Consider the following 15,544-nt stretch of genomic DNA (forward strand, 5'->3'; position numbering starts at 1 on the left):
CTCTAACCTAATGGTAGTATTTTTGGTATACCGATTATTCTGCAGTGCCCAAATTTATTAAGGAGAACTTTTTAAATTTTAAAACACAGGTGGATTAATAGCTGCTTTTGTGAAAAGGAGTCATTTACAAATGGATTACTGACAGTATATCAAAATGCTGCTAAGAAAAATACAACAGCAAGGTACTCTGATGAGAGTACATTATTCCACATGGAATCCTAAATTAACTTTCTTCTCTAGCTCTTTAAATGAGTCTTCATGAGACTAGAGATAAGGTTCAATGTACCACAAAGGTAAAACAGAGTTCACATCAGCTGAAGAGTCTAAAAACTTTTAAAGTGTAGAGAAGAATTAAATGCTAGTAAACCTTTGGTGTTTACCCATTAGCAACATTTCCATTTTAAGTGACAATGAGATATGTATAGTTTGTGGAGAAAAATAAAAGCAACCTGTGTTCACACCACACTCCCACCATTCCTAATTCTTTCCATGTGTTATTCTAAGACCACCTGGCTTGAAAACATTTGGTTATTCAGTGCAGAAAAGTAAACCACAGACAAAGTACGACAACTTTTAATACTCCATTAATACTAATGATTAAAAATTATTGCATAGCCTTATGCATTTATCCTAAAACATTTTCTGTAAAGTAAATGAATTATATAAAAGACAAATAATCCCTTAAAACGTGGATGGCCTTTACTACCTCGATCTTCTATCTTTTTTTGTTTTTTCAGTACTTTTGTCCATTGTTTTCTCATTATCTCCTCTGCACTTTGGGCAATACCATTTTCCCTTTGGTTTATAAGTAAGTGAAACACATGAAAAATGAAACCACTCAATTGGACATTGTTCATTGTCACATCCTATCATTTCCCCATAAGACACTTGGTTACATAAGCAGTATGTAGGTTCATTAGGATCTATTGCAAACTCAACAGGTGAAGCTTCCCTTTCCTGTTTAGCCTTTGAACGTTTCTTTTTCTTGGCAGATTTAGATTTCTTTTCTTTAGGTGGCTGATCATCACAGTCTTCAATCCCATTTGCTATGTGGCAGAGATCACGGCTTTCACTGGTCCGCTGTCTGCGGGGTCTTCTTGAAGACCTTTCTGGTTGGCTGGAGTCCATCTTTGTCTTATCTGAAGGTCTTTCACTTTCTGAAGGATCTTGAAAACATTGTGAATGCAATTCCATTTGTCTTGCCCGATTCTCTACCAGCTCAAGCATCTGTGTAACAATTTGAATTTTCTCATCACCCAGTTCCTGGCTGTTGATCAATGCTCTCTGAAGATTCTGCTGAAGGCGTTTCTTCTGATGTGGATCATTTTCTTTCTTGTATTTTTCACAGGCATCATCAATTTCCTTTAATGCTTCTGTAAAATGTAAAAAAAAAAAAAATCAGAATATTGCTCTAGTTTTTTGGAGAGGGGAGATTGCACTTTTTTTTAAGCAATTAAGAGTACTTTGGATAGAAGCAACTCAAAACATAATGCCATAAACCCAAACATACAATTTACCAACTCCAACATGGAAACACAATATCCAGAAAAAGTAATGGAAACTCAAAAAAAAAAAAAAAGGAAATTACAATAAATTCTTAATTGATTGGTATGACTAAGACAAAGCTTTTTGTTTTTCAAATCCTTACTGTCTTAGTAACAACTCTAAGGCAGAAGGGTAACCACTAGGCAAACCGGGACAAATGGGGTTAAGTGACTTGCCCGGGGTCACAGGGCTAGGAAGTATAGGAATGACATATTTAAGCCAGGTCCTCCCAACTCCAGACTTGGCTCTGTATCACTGAGATATCTAGCTATTCTGACTAACCAAAGTTTTAAACAATGCATTGCCCCAATTCACTTATGTTCAGTTTTAGAGTATAAGAAAGAATGCTTAACATCTTAATTTTTTGGTTGAATGGCTCCCATATTAGAGGACTTAAAATTCTACAAAATGAAATATTTCCACAGTATATTTCTATACCAATGATACTATTAACAAGAAAATCAACATAATAGTGATCCTGTTGCTCTATTTATGTAACTAGGCAATGGATTTTGGTTTAACTGCTGACAAACTTTCTACATCTTTAAAACATCAACTTAAAATGTTTTAAGTCCTATAAATCTTTTTTTTCCAGCACAAGAAGCAACACTACCAAAACTTTCTATTAAGCAATAGGCCAGAGGTATCAAACTCACGGTCTCAGCTGGCAAAACTCCTAAGTGTAGCCTGAACCAGATTAAAATGTAATTAGCAAATGTTTAATAAAATAAATAAAATATAGAAGATAATGTTAAGTTTGCGGTTTTCTAAGTCAATCTGAAGCCTGCAGGGATTCCTTTCAATTGGAGTTTGATGCCTCTGCCAACCCTGTGCTGGCCACTATCTGAGTAATCCAGTCACCTAGGCTAGCAATAAGCCCACATGCCACACAGTGTGGCAACTCACCAGATAGAAAGTCCTTAGGCCAGGCTATCCTATTATTTCAAAAGCTCAAACCATTCCCTTTTATTTAGATATACTAAATGCTTTAGCAATCAGCTAGGTTTCCTTTAGGGAAATAAGAATAATAAAGCTGTGACTTTTTTTTTTAAACCCTTAACTTCTGTGCATTAGCTCATAGGTGGAAGAGTGGCAAAGGTGGGCAATGGGGGTCAAGTGACTTGCCCAGGGTCACACAGCTGGGAAGTGTCCGAGGCCGGATTTGAACCTAGGACCTCCCATCTCTAGGCCAGGCTCTCAATCCACTGAGCTACCCAGCTGCCCCCTGTGACTTTTTCATAGACACAACAGTTTTAAAATGAACAAGGGCAAGGTGGGGGCAGATGGGAGGAAACAGGACAAACTGATTTCAACTATTCCATATCTTATCCATGGTGATTTGCAATTTTATAAATATGGTACTTAAAATGTTGTGCCCAGTATAGATCCAATGTTTGGTACGTAATGCCAAACACTGAATAAATTATTTCATAGCAAGATAAATATTGTAATATAGAAGCAAGAAAAAGTCGCAGTCATGGTAAAGCTGTGAATTGGTTTAGCCTATCTGAAAAGCAAATCGAAACCACGCCCCCAAAGTTACTGAATTACATGTACTCTTTGACCTAAATATACCACTACCAGGCTGATGCACCAAAAAGATCTATAAGAGAGAGACAGACAGACAGAGAGAGAGAGACAGACAGACAGACAGACAGACAGAGACAGAGACAGAGAGAGACAGAGAAACAACAACCATGTACACATACAAAAATCATTTAAAGCAATTCTGTGGCAAAGAACTGGAACTTAAGGGGGTGCCCAAGTATTAGGAAATGTCTAAACAAATTATGGTGTATGAATGGCATACTACTGTGCCACAAAAAAAAAAGTTTCAGAGAAAATCAAAACTTAGATTACACTGACACACAGTGAAATAAGCAGATCTAGGAGAACAATTTATGTAATAATGTCAACATTATGGAAAAAAAAATCTGAAGGACAACAGAACTCTAATTGATGCAATGATAAAACCACAGATCCAGAAGACTGAAAATACAGAATAAAACCTACATTTTTTGTACATGGCAAAGGTGAGAATGTGTTTTGCTGTACTATGTACAATTGTTTTCAAGTCATTATGCACATTTGTTATCTTCCCTTGTATGGAGCACTGGCCTGTGTCACGTGTATGTATGAGAGAGAAAAGGAAAAACTGAGAGAGACAAATATAGGCAAAAAAGAAATACAGTCCCTGTCTACAAAGAGATAACATTTATATCAGAGAAGGCAAATACAAAAGGGGAAGGAGAAGGAATGTACTTCTGGGCCCTTCCTCCAAAAGGAGGTTCCTATAGGAACTCCCCTTGGCAGAAGGAGCCACAGCAGTGGAGAAAGATGGCAAAAAAACGTCAAGTGGTAAAGTCTGGAGCTTCAGAAGGGTTTTTAAAAATTGTTTAATGGGAAGTGGCAATGGGAAAGAGATGTTATAAAAGCCAGTGAAAATAAGTAACTTTTGGAAGAAAAAGAGAACAAAATTATATAAGAAAATTTCAGCATAACAAATGAAATACTTAAAAATTATTTGCCCAAAGTTACACATGATAAACAAACTAACTTTCTTCCCTCTTATTTATACATCTGATCTACTCTATAAGACAGAACCCATTTATCTTTCAAATGTTCCCTCTTCCAGATTCATGACCCCAGAATCATTCTAATGCAATCTGGCTCTAATGTGCTTAGGGCAGTGTGTGCGTATTCTTTGTATTGAGGTGTACCTTCAACCCAGTGCAGCACATTATGAAATCTCCATCAGACATAAAGCTAATAAAATATTATTATTAAGTGCTTACCTCGTGTGAAGCATTGTATTATACTGAGACAAAGCAGCAAGAGCCTACCCTCCAGTGAATCTAGTAGGTAAAATATAGGATGTGAATAAATATCACACTAGCTAGCTATGTGACCCTGGGCAAGTCATTTAAATACACCCCCCCCCCCCATTGCCTAGTCCTTGCCCTTCTGTCTTTGAGTTGTGACTAAGACAGAAGTAAAGGTTTAAAATAAGTAAATATATATCAGACTGGGAGATTTGGACAGGACAGTCGGTATGCACTTACGGTACAAATTATTGTTTGCTTTTTTTTTTTAAATTTCCCACATAAAAAGTTTCTAACATTTTCCCAAGATTATTGAGTCTCAAATTCTCCCCCTCCGTCCCCCACCTGCGCGAGATGATAAGCAATCTCATATAGATTTTACATGTATAATCCTGAAAAATATTTTTCTATAGTAATCTTTCTATGGAAGGAAATTCAAATAGGAAAAATTAAGACAGTGAAAAAAATTTGCTTTTCCTCTGGAAGTAGATATCTTTTTTGTCATAAATTCGCCATGATAGTTTTGGATTATTGTATTGCTAAGAATAGCTCTTATTCACAGTTGTTCACCATACAGTATACCTGTTGCTATGGTACAAATTACTGTTACCTTGAATTTATCTAGAAATCAACTATTTGTCTAAACAAGAGTTATTACCATAATGGAGTCCAGGCTGTTCAGTTTCATAAAAGTGCACTATTCCTCTGAACCTAAAGCTATACATGAAGTCAGCACAGTAAATCTGACCCTGGCATTTGTATCAGTTACAAAATATTCTGCTCCAACTTGAAAAGTGCTTAATATTTGTCCTAGACAAAACATTCAATAGACAAATCTTAAAAAACCTAGTCTTATTTCTAAACTGATATATATATATATACACATATATACACACATATATACACATACATATATATAAAAAAATAAAAGACAACCACACAGATTAAGATCATAAGAAATAACTTGGAGGGTTTTTTTCCCCTTTAGTGAGAAGTTTTCCAGATTTAAAATCACAGGTCAGCTCAAACACAAAATAAGGATATAGAAATTAAAATGTAATAAACTGTGTTGAATGCTCTTCTGCCTGGTAGATTGCAAGTTTAGAAAAGACATTATCCCTACCTATATAAAGCTTATAGTTTAATGGGGATGACAGTTACAAGTAAATAAAATGGAAATGCAAAGTGATATCTCTATGAGAGGAAGAAGTCATTAGCCAATAGAAGGATGGGTGAAACATGGGTGAAAATTCAACAGGTATTAAGTTGGCTTAGGGAAAGCATGAACAGAGTAATAGGCAAGCAGAGAACAGGTACAAGAAGGTGAGCAGTCTAAGTTGAATGGCATGGAGATAATGATAACAGAGAAAGCAATAACTGACGTTTCTACCACTTTAGGTTTTACAAAGGACAATAGCTAACATTTCTATAGTGCCTATTACATGCCAAATACTGTGCTAAGAACTTTATGATCATTTGATCCTCAATATCCCTGAGAGACAGGTGCTATTATTATCTCCATTTTACGGATAAGGAAGCTGAGGTAAACATTGGCTAAATGGCTGGCCTAGAGTCATATAGCTAGGAAGTACTGAGGTCAAATTCAATTCAGGTCTTCCTGACTTTGGGCCTGGCTCTATTGACTACTCCAACAGCTGCCTCTCACAATATCCTCGTTAGGTAGGACCAATATTTAAATCTCAGTGTTGCTACTTTTGACCTGTGGTCTTGAGCAAGTCACTTCACCTTCTCAGCCTCAGTTTTCTCATCTGTCACATGAAAGTGTTAGAGGAGATTACTTCTATTTCATATCTCTATAATAATTACTGCCATTTCACATATATGAAAACTGAAGGTGAGGTAAACTGACTTGAAGTCATATGACAGTATAAGAGCTGAATTCAAACAGGTATCTCCTGATACCAAACTTAGTCCTCTTTTCCATATGCAGAGTGTGAGGAAGCTATAAAAGTGGAAAGACAGTAGCTTGCAGAGTTGCCAAGACAAGAGACCCAGAATCCCATCTATAAGGAAATAGAAGGCCTCACTACAGTAGCTCAGAGCACTGAGTGAGTAACAGACTTGCCCAGGGAAACAAAGTCAATGTGTGTATTAGACAACTTGAAGCTATCTGAACCCAGATGATTCAGTAACTGAACTTCTAGTCACTACACAACCCCAGGATGCCACACACTAGGAAGGCAGCAGCAGGAATAGGGGCAAAATTGAGAGAAATTATGGGACTTCTTTGGCTTGGGAGTTTTTAATCTTTTAGTAAGAGGCTAAGCTAAACTTGGCTGAGAAGAGTTAAATATTCAGGTAGAGAAAAAACAAACATGGTAGAAAGAGTAGTGCCCCAAAGATCAGGAAACCTAGGGTTTTAGTCCTAGCTCTTTCATGAATCAACTATAAAACCTAGGACAAGAAACTTCATCGATATCAGCCTTAGTTTCCTCATTTACAAAATGAAGGAGTTAAGATCTTTAAGGTCCTTTACAACTCTAACATTCTGTTTCAAGTTGTTCTGTGGACTATGGGAAATGAAGAAAAACAGGGCAGAGAAGGGCAAGAAATATCATCAGAATTGACAGAGAATGCTTTATTTTATCCTCATAATAAGTTGGAGTTGGGAAATATTAGGACACTTATTTTATAGATTAGGAAACTGAAGTTCAGAGAACTTAGGTGATTTGTCCACTGTCGCAGCTAGTAAATGTCTGAAGCAGGATTCTCTAACACAGATTTGAAGCCATCTATATAAAAGGAGCCATATAAATCAACTGAGCTCAAGGATTGGATTCAGGCACCATGAAGGGAGGTTGGAAAGAGGATAGGGAGGAAGCAAAGGAGTTAGAATCAGTGATTATGGTATTCTTGAAGTCAAAGCAAGAAACTGCAGAAGGTATGGTTTTTATCAAACGATACAAAAGCTCAACGGAACATAAAGACTTAAAAGTGGCCATATTGACTGGGACTTCGGTGATCTTTGGAAGGTTAGTTTCAGAAGAGGAGGGAGGAGTCAGACTTTGAGGGATCGAATATTTTTTCCCTAAAAAGATTGGCAGGGGAGGAAAAGAGATGCGACTGCTGTTAACTCAAAGCTCAAGGAAGTTTCTTCCTAGTCTGGGTATTTTGTAGGTTTAAGAACATAGGCAGGAAGCTGGTTGGAAGGGGGTGGAGAGAGCAGGGAATGCTGGGCGCAGGTACAGGCTTACGTTTACCCCAGGCACTAGGGTAGATGCCTTTCGCTATTGCCGGTGACGGCTAAGGGAACAGGAGAAGAGTCTTGGGAAGGTCTGCGGAGAGGCAAGGGAGCCCAGCCGCTCATCCGTAGCTTTCTCCTCTGTTCAAGCATAGCCCAAGTCACATCTTCTCCCATACCCCTCACCTCTGGCCCCCAACCCCCACCAGCTTTCCCGAGCCTCAGCCCCTAGCCCGGGCAGTGCGAGGCAGGGTTAGCGGAGAAGGCGAGGCCCCGGGGGTCCCGAATACAAGTTGTCCTGGGCGCTCCGGGTTGCTCGCGGAGGCCTAGTTGGGGGATCGAGGCCGCCCCTCCCCGCCGGGTGAACCCTGGAGGAACTGCTGCCCCCGGCCGAGGCAGCGCCACGGGCAGTAACGGACGCCTTCCGGAGCCGCACAAATTTCCACCTCGGATCCCGGGGCCAGCCCCAGACCGGATTCGGGGTCGGAGGAACCAGAGAGCAGGCGGCGGACAAGCTCAGTCAAGCCCACCCCGGAAGTGACGCAGGCGACCCAAGACACACGCGGGGCGCGCGCCGGGAACGCGCCAGCTGCGGGAAGCGTCCCTGCCGCTGGCAGGCGTACGGAGGAGTCGCGCTGCAGAAGTCTGGGCAGCCTGATAGCCCAAGCCCCCGGGGGTCTCCTCGCCCCAGTCACCCTCACGGAAGCGCGCGCGCCCCACGAGTCCACAGCGTTACGCTTGGAGGCACCGCCCACTCCAGGGCAGAGACCCGACCCCCCTTCACCGCCCTCCCCACCACCGAGCCCCTCCCTCCTTTTAACTGTTTAGCGGAAGGAGCCGAGCAAAGGCTGAGAAGCAGCCCCCGAACCAGCCAGCTTCCCCCGGGGTACGAGAGCAAAGGAGACCCCCTAGGCTTGGGGGAAGAGGGGGGAGGAGGGAGAAGGAGGGGCCTTTTCGGGGCCCGCCCCAGATGCCCACTCCCCCACCCCCAGCCCCAGCACGTTCCAATGCATCTGCCTTAAGGGGAAGAGGGGACCGGGGGCCGAGCCGTCCTCCTCCAGCCCGCACACCTCCAGCCCCAAAGCCCGGAGCTGGCCGGTCCGCCCGCAGCTCCTCCTTCCTTCTTTCTCGGGGCAGCGCCAGAGGAGCGATCCCAGACTAATAAAATGGCTGATTCTCAGCCAGCAACAGCCCTGGCTGCAACGAGCGCCCAGGTTCCCCCTAAAGTGCCCCGAGCCCGGGCGCGCGGGGCTGTCAGCGGGTCCGGCTGGCCGGACGCCCTTCCCGGCCTGTCCCTTCACTCACCTTGGTACTTGGTGTCTATTTCTCGTAGCACGGACACGTTCCGCTGCATGTCCAGGGGCAGCGACTCCACACACTCGAGGTAGTCCTGCACGTAGCAGGAGAGCAGCCGGCCCCGCTCCCCGGCCAGGAGCCCGGCCGCCGGGTACAGCTGCTGCTGCTGCTGCTGTCCTAACATTTTGCTGCTTCTTCTGCTGCTGCTGCTGCTGCCGCCGCCGCCGCCGCCTCCTCCGCATCCAGCGGCCACACATGCACCGCCACGGCCCCGCGGGCCGCCAGGGAGGCAGACCCCGTCGCCCCTCACTGGGGCGCAGCCGACTGACTCCCTCCGCCCCCTGCCCAGGGGGATCCTCACATACCCAGCCGCGGGCACACGTCCTAGGGCGGAGCGAGATCAGCTGCCCACCTCAGCGCCCCGGCAGCGGGGATCCCCTGGACGTGCCGCCGCCGCCGCCGCTGCCGGGGACGCGGCGCTCGGGCGTCCGGGACGGCTGCCGGGCTCTGCGTCTACCTCGCGCCCACAATCTGCTCCCGGCTTCCTTCGCTACTCGGCTTCCACTGACCGTCCTTCCCTTGTCCCTCACTTTCCCTAAGTACCCAGTGTGAGAGTGTCGAGGTGTGAGTGTGAGTGTGTCTGTGTGTGTATGAGTGTGTGGGTCCCTCTCTCTTTGGCCCCCCCTCCCCTCCGACTGCAGCTGCCTCTGCGCTTGCGCAGGGCTCAGCCCTTATAAGGCTCGGTGCCCGCCCCTCCCGCCGGACAGAAGGGTTCGCATTCTCCCGCCTTCCTCCGGCCGTCCGGGTGATTGGTCTGTCATCTCGCGGCTGGGGGAGGTTGGGGCAGGAGGGAAAGAGGAAGAGGAGGAGGGGAGGACAAACGGCAGGCTCTGCCCCGCCCCCTCTTAAAGGAGAAGAGCTGTCACCCCGCCCCTTTGCTCAGTCTCGGCAGGCGAGCCGGCTGGCTTGTGGAGGCGCTATCCTCCCATCGTCTCTCTCCCTTCCGCCCTCCTCCCGATCTTCCGGAGCCTGGCCCGACTCTCGCTGCACCCTGCTGACGAACGACCTCTCAGCTGGGAGAGCCAGCGCGGCACTGCCCAGGAGTAAAATGGAGCAGTTGGCGGCCCCTTTTTCTCTTCAATATGGAGCGAGGCCAGAGGAGACTGCAGTTCCCAGGGTGCAGCGAGGCCTTGGGGCTCCCGGCATGCCGCGCGTCTGGACTTGGCTCCGCCGCGCCCCGCCCCGCCCTGCAGGCCCCGCCCCACAAGCCCCTAGCTCCGGGCTCCCTGAGCACGTGGGGGCTGCCGGCTTGGGAGGTAGGCTCCCTCTCTCCAACTCCTTGGGTCTATGGGCTTGTTTCCAATCTCCTCCTCGAGGCTTCGTCGAGCCTGGGCTGGTCGGGGCCAGTGGGCCCTCCGCCCCCTGCCACGCCCCGATCGCTGGCCCGGCCTCCAGGGTCCGGGTGGGAATGGTAACTTTGAACTTGTTCCCAGCCCACCCCCCAGTTGCCCATGGCCAAATGAACCAGAGCCCCGTCCCCCCCACATCCAAAGAAAAAGTTCCCAGCACGTAAGCCCTCCCGAGACTGTCCGGGCAGGAGCGGACAGGTGTCACCGAGGCAAGCAGCGTAAGGGGGACATTATTGTCAGAGGGTTGGGGGCTCTTGTTGTTAAAAGAGGATCCCTCCGTGTTGCCCCTCCCACCTGCGGGGGCAGGAAACATCATCCTAAGAGGGTTTGATTTTTGTTTTGTTTTTTCATGGATGAAGACACAACCCAGGAGGAAAGAGTTCACAGTTAGTGGATTTCCATATGTGGGGTTTGATGTAATTATAAGCTAGTATTCTACTCTTTAAAACTTTTCTTTCCCCTTCTATTTTCCAAGAATGTAAAAGCTGCCCTTACAGTTGCTACTCAGGTCATTGAAATGCACCCCACAAAAATTTAAAAAAAAAAGCTTACTTGGATTCCAAAATAGGACATCTAAGGAACATGGAAAGCAAAACATTTCTTTGCAGAGACTTGAAAAATCTACCAAGGCTAATGATTCGATGGCATCTAAGGATGCCCACTTTTTAAAAATTTTTTTTAATATTGTCTCCGTTTTTCCTATTTTGTTAACTTGGGTAGTGTGATGTGAAAAGAAAACTGCTTGAGATTAAATTTGTTGCTGTCTTTGCTTAGCTGTGTGGACTTGCTATCCTAAATTGAAAATTTTTTTTTCTCCCTCAGATTATACTAGAGCACTTTGAAAAGTGTTAGTATTTATAATAGCTAGCTCTTATCTTGTTCTTTAAATTTTGTAAAGCATCTTACATGTTAGCTCCTTTGATCTATACAACTCTGCGAAGGTAGGTGTTATTATTATCTTCATTTTTAAAAAACTGTTTAAAGAAGTTAAGAAACTGCCTCAGGATTCCAAGATGAATGCCTGAGGACTTGAATTCAAGTCTTCCCTTCTCCAAGTACTATGCTATCTGCTTCCATCCACTTCCTTTATATCAAATTCTATAAACATTTATTGAGGGGCAACTATGAGCTAGGTAGTCATACTAGTCCTTGCCCCTAAGGAATTTACTTTTTAACCAGGAAGCTGAATGTAGTAGATAGCACTAAACTTGGCTTTTTTTTCCCCCTGGTTTGAATCTTGCTCCCAGTACCTTGTCAGATCCAGAGCAAAGTCACTTATTGAGATGTCCTATTTCCTTACCTGTAAAATGGGAATAATAATAGCATCTACATCCAGGGTTATCCTGAAGATCAAATGAAATAAAGCAATTTGTTTAGCATTTTGTAAATTTTGAAGCTCTCTAAAATGTCAATTCTATTCCACTGAGTGGTAGAATTTGTTATAGGCATAAGTGAAAAAAGCATAATGGTAGGGGGAAATACTGTCACCTGAAAGAACCAAAATTACAAACCAGGATTCTTATTTTAAAATTTTTTGATTAACCACATTTCAATATAATTGGTTTCTTTTCTAAACCTGTGTGTTTTATTTTGTGCATTATTCAGAGAATGGTGCAATGGGCTCCAGCAGACTGCCCATCAAGACACTGACAAAAAAAATGAACCCATTTTAGAAGGTGGCATGAAAGCCAAACCTTGAAGGAAGATAAGGATTCAAAGAGATGAGAAGAGTCCTTTGGGGACCACCTTTAGGAGGGGAAGCAGGAGATGAAATGTTGAGTGCAGAGAACAGAAAGTAGGACCCTGTGCCTGGGCTGTAAAAAGTATGGAAGAAAGAGCTGTGGGCAAGTCTGAAAGGCAACCTGGAACCATATTGGGAAGGGCCATAAGTGTCAAACTGGGAAATAGGAAGCTTTATAAATGAACCCGCAAGATCCTTAAAGGTATAAACTGCCTCCCCCCCCCCCCCCCACTTTTATTGTTCTTGGGCTTGCACAATGCCTTGCATATATATGGTAGATGCTTAATAAATGTTTGTTTAATTGAATTGAGCTCATTATTTAATTCAACAAACTGAGGTTACCTAAGGGTGGTGTCAGTCAATCAGTAGACATTTATTAAGCAAGTACTACTAGCCAGGGATTTTGTGCTGAGCTCAAGGGATACCAAAGGAGGCAAAAGATAGCCCCTGTCTAAAAGGAGCTCACAGTTCAGTGGTTGTGTACCAGATGAATGAATGTCTTCCAACTAAGACATTTTAGTATTGTACCCTGATTAGGTGAAATGCTTTGTTAAATACAAACTTTGCATTTCTGAGTGCCCTGTTAGAAAATTTGAGATGTCAAGAGTTGCCATTAGATATAATTAACCAGTCAGGCTCTCAGAAGCCAGCAGTTTTGTAGAATGGAGTCAATAGTGAGACTGAGTTTTATTACATGTAAATTTTGACTTGTCTCTTTTGTGTCTTGTTGTTTTTAGGCATATTTCCTTATAAAGTCAATGAATCAGTATTTATCTGTTACCCATAAAGCACTGTGCTCAGCACTGGACAAGCCTGTCGTTAACAACAGCACACACTTTTATAATGCATGATGTATAACAAAATGCTGACCTCACAATACCTTTTGAAGTAAGTACAAGTTTTCTGTCTCTGTTTACTGATGAGGGAACCATTCACTTTATACCTCACAATATATTTGTATTTTGTGGTCTATAGGAAGTCTAGTGCCTCAGCTTTGCCAGCCCAGAAATTACATTTTGTCAGTTCACACTGAGGTGAGCCTCAGGATAGATTGTCTAGAGCAATAGATCTCAAATATTTTGGTCCATGACCCTCTTTACACTGTTAAAAAATGATTGAAGCCTACAAGCTACAGAGCTTGTGTTTATGTGGGCTATAACTATTGATATTTTCCTTAGTAGAAATTAAAACTTATGATTCTTTAAAAATGTATACACTTATTAATTTAAAGATAACAATAATAAACTCATAACATGTTGATAAATGCATAATGCAAACTCAACATTTTTATGAAAAATAACTATTTTCAAAAACAAAAATTTTATTGAGAATATTGACTGTTTTACATATTTTTGCAAATCTCTTTAATGTCTGCCTTAATAGAAAACAACTTGATTCTCATACCTGCTTCTGTATGCAGTCTATTGTGCTATGTTGAAATATATGAAGAAAATCCAGCCAAACACAGATGTGTAGTTGGTAAAGGGAGGAGTATCTTATCAGCCAAATAGCATTTTTCTATTATTATGAAAATAAATTAGATCTCACACTCAAGGGTCTTGGGAACTCCAGGAACCTGGACCACCCTTTGAGAACTTGCTGGTCTCCAGCATGATTTCAGTCCTAATCCCACCCAGTACAGAGCATAACTATTTCTAGTGATCAGATACTCTCATAGTGTCTCTTTGGCTTGGACATTGCCACATATACACTGACATATTCTTTCTTTAGGACTTAGCTGCTATTTCCAAGATTCCAGGCACCTGTGAATACAAAGACAGAGAAACAAGCCCTGCTGTAAAGGAGCTGACATTCTTTACTGGGATAAGAGTAGATTATCTACACCGATAAGTAGATAGAAAATATATAGAGTAATGAGGATGTACCCAGGGAAATCAGCTTCATGTAGAAGACAGTACTTGAGCTGAACTCTGAAGGAATCTAGAAACTGTGTAAAAGTAGAGTTGAGAAGGGAGTGCCTTACAGGCTAGGCATAGCCTGTTCAGGAGCCCAGAGAAGAGATAGCAAGAGGAATATCACGTGTAAGCCAGTTTGGCTAGTTCCTAGAGAGTGTTAAGGGGCTAATGTGTAATGTCAAAAGTCTGGAGAGGCAGGCAGGCTGGAGCCAGAATAAAAAGGGCTTTTCGTGGCAAGCAGAGGAACCTATATTGTGGTATAATGGAAAGAGCTGATCGTAGTCAGGACCAGTTTTCATATCCCACCTCTTATGAATTTCAGTGTTTGATCTACAGGAAGGTGTTGTCCTGGATGGTTTGTGGGGTTCTTTCCACTTCTAAAACTGTGATCCCAGATTTTGTCATAGAGGCAAGAGATAAATAGCCAGTGGAGCATTTTGAGTGGGGAATGACCTAATCAGATCTAAGCTTTCAGAATTACATTTTGGTAGGTTTGGAAAATATCCTAGATTTCCATGATAGATTAGAACTGTATGGTGTGATGAAAAGGTTAGTAACCTGGGAGGCAGGCCACCAGGATTCTAGTCTTGTCTTTGCCACTAACTAGCTCTGTGACCTTAGACAAACAAACAATGTTGTTTCTCAATTTCTTCTTCAGCAAAATGAAAGGATTGACTAGGATCTTAACATTTGAGAGTTAATTGGATGCTTGGTTCACAAAATTGCAGATTTAGAGCTAAAAGGGACCTACCTAATAGACCATCTACTTTAACATTATTTTATTTATAAAGCAACTGAGGTTGTGTGACTATCATTGGATCCAACCCTCTCCATTTTTCCAATGAGCAAACAAAGGGCCAGAGAAGTCGTTCCATGAACAAGCATTTATTAAGTGTGCCAGGTCATGGGCTAATTGCTATGGAAACAAAGATGGGCAAAAAGTACCCCTGCCCTCAGGGAGCTCAACTTTCTAACAGGAAAACAAATAGGAAAATAGCTAGGTGTGTACAAGATATATACAGAACAAGAAGAATGTGATCTCAGAGGGAGTCATCAGCAGAAGGAGGGGACTGGAAGAGGCCTTCTACACAAAGTGGGTTTAGGGGTGATGAAGTGCATCTCATGCCCAAGGTAGCCAGTGCAGAGGCACAGAGTGTCCTGTTTGAGGAACAGCAGTAGGCTATGTAGTTGTGGAAAAAGGAATAATTTGTGAGAAGCCTGGAGAAGGAACTAGGATGTGAAGAGCATTAAAGACCACCTGAGCCTAGAGGTAATAGGGACTTCTTGGAATTGCCTGACTCGTGGAAGGCAGGATTCCACGGGCAGATCCCCTAAAGAACATGGAAGCTAAGGGAATGATAGATTGGAATGGGAAAGAGATTTGAGATAAGAATACCAATTTGAAAGGCACTATAGTTGTCCAGGCAAGAGGTCATGTGGGCCTAAAATAGGGGGTGTGAGTGTGTGGAAACGAGGTGGTTTTGTTGGAAAGGTGAGAGGATGGAAATGGTAACAGCCAAAGTCACAGAGGCCATGAGGCATAGAGATGGACTCAAGCCCAACTCCAAATCTCATTGCTCTGCGCACCATTACCTGCAGCCATCTGAGAAAAA

The 15,544-nt window shown here is 43.3% G+C and overlaps 1 protein-coding gene across 1 annotated transcript; it reads right to left on the reverse strand.

Moving 5' to 3' along the window:
* Positions 1–444: 444 nt before the first annotated feature.
* ING2 (inhibitor of growth family member 2) lies at positions 445–9,169 on the reverse strand. The gene is made up of 2 exons (XM_044680627.1): positions 8,875–9,169; positions 445–1,373 (listed from the first exon to the last, which is right to left on the reverse strand). The coding sequence occupies exons 1-2, from the start codon at positions 9,047–9,049 to the stop codon at positions 703–705; spliced, it is 846 nt and encodes a 281-aa protein (XP_044536562.1). The 5' UTR covers positions 9,050–9,169; the 3' UTR covers positions 445–702.
* Between the last annotated feature and the right edge of the window lie 6,375 nt (positions 9,170–15,544).

The sequence above is a fragment of the Gracilinanus agilis genome, chromosome 6 (genome assembly GCF_016433145.1).
Source record: "Gracilinanus agilis isolate LMUSP501 chromosome 6, AgileGrace, whole genome shotgun sequence".
Lineage (NCBI taxonomy): Eukaryota > Metazoa > Chordata > Mammalia > Didelphimorphia > Didelphidae > Gracilinanus > Gracilinanus agilis.

Bases quoted from the DNA above. Each gene is read 5' to 3' on its own strand.
- ING2 (XM_044680627.1), bottom strand. From the start codon at position 9,049: ATGTTAGGACAGCAGCAGCAGCAGCAGCTGTACCCGGCGGCCGGGCTC. The intron at 1,374-8,874 runs GTGAGTGAAGGG...TACATTTTACAG, and splicing joins AATAGACACCAAGTACCAAG to AAGCATTAAAGGAAATTGAT.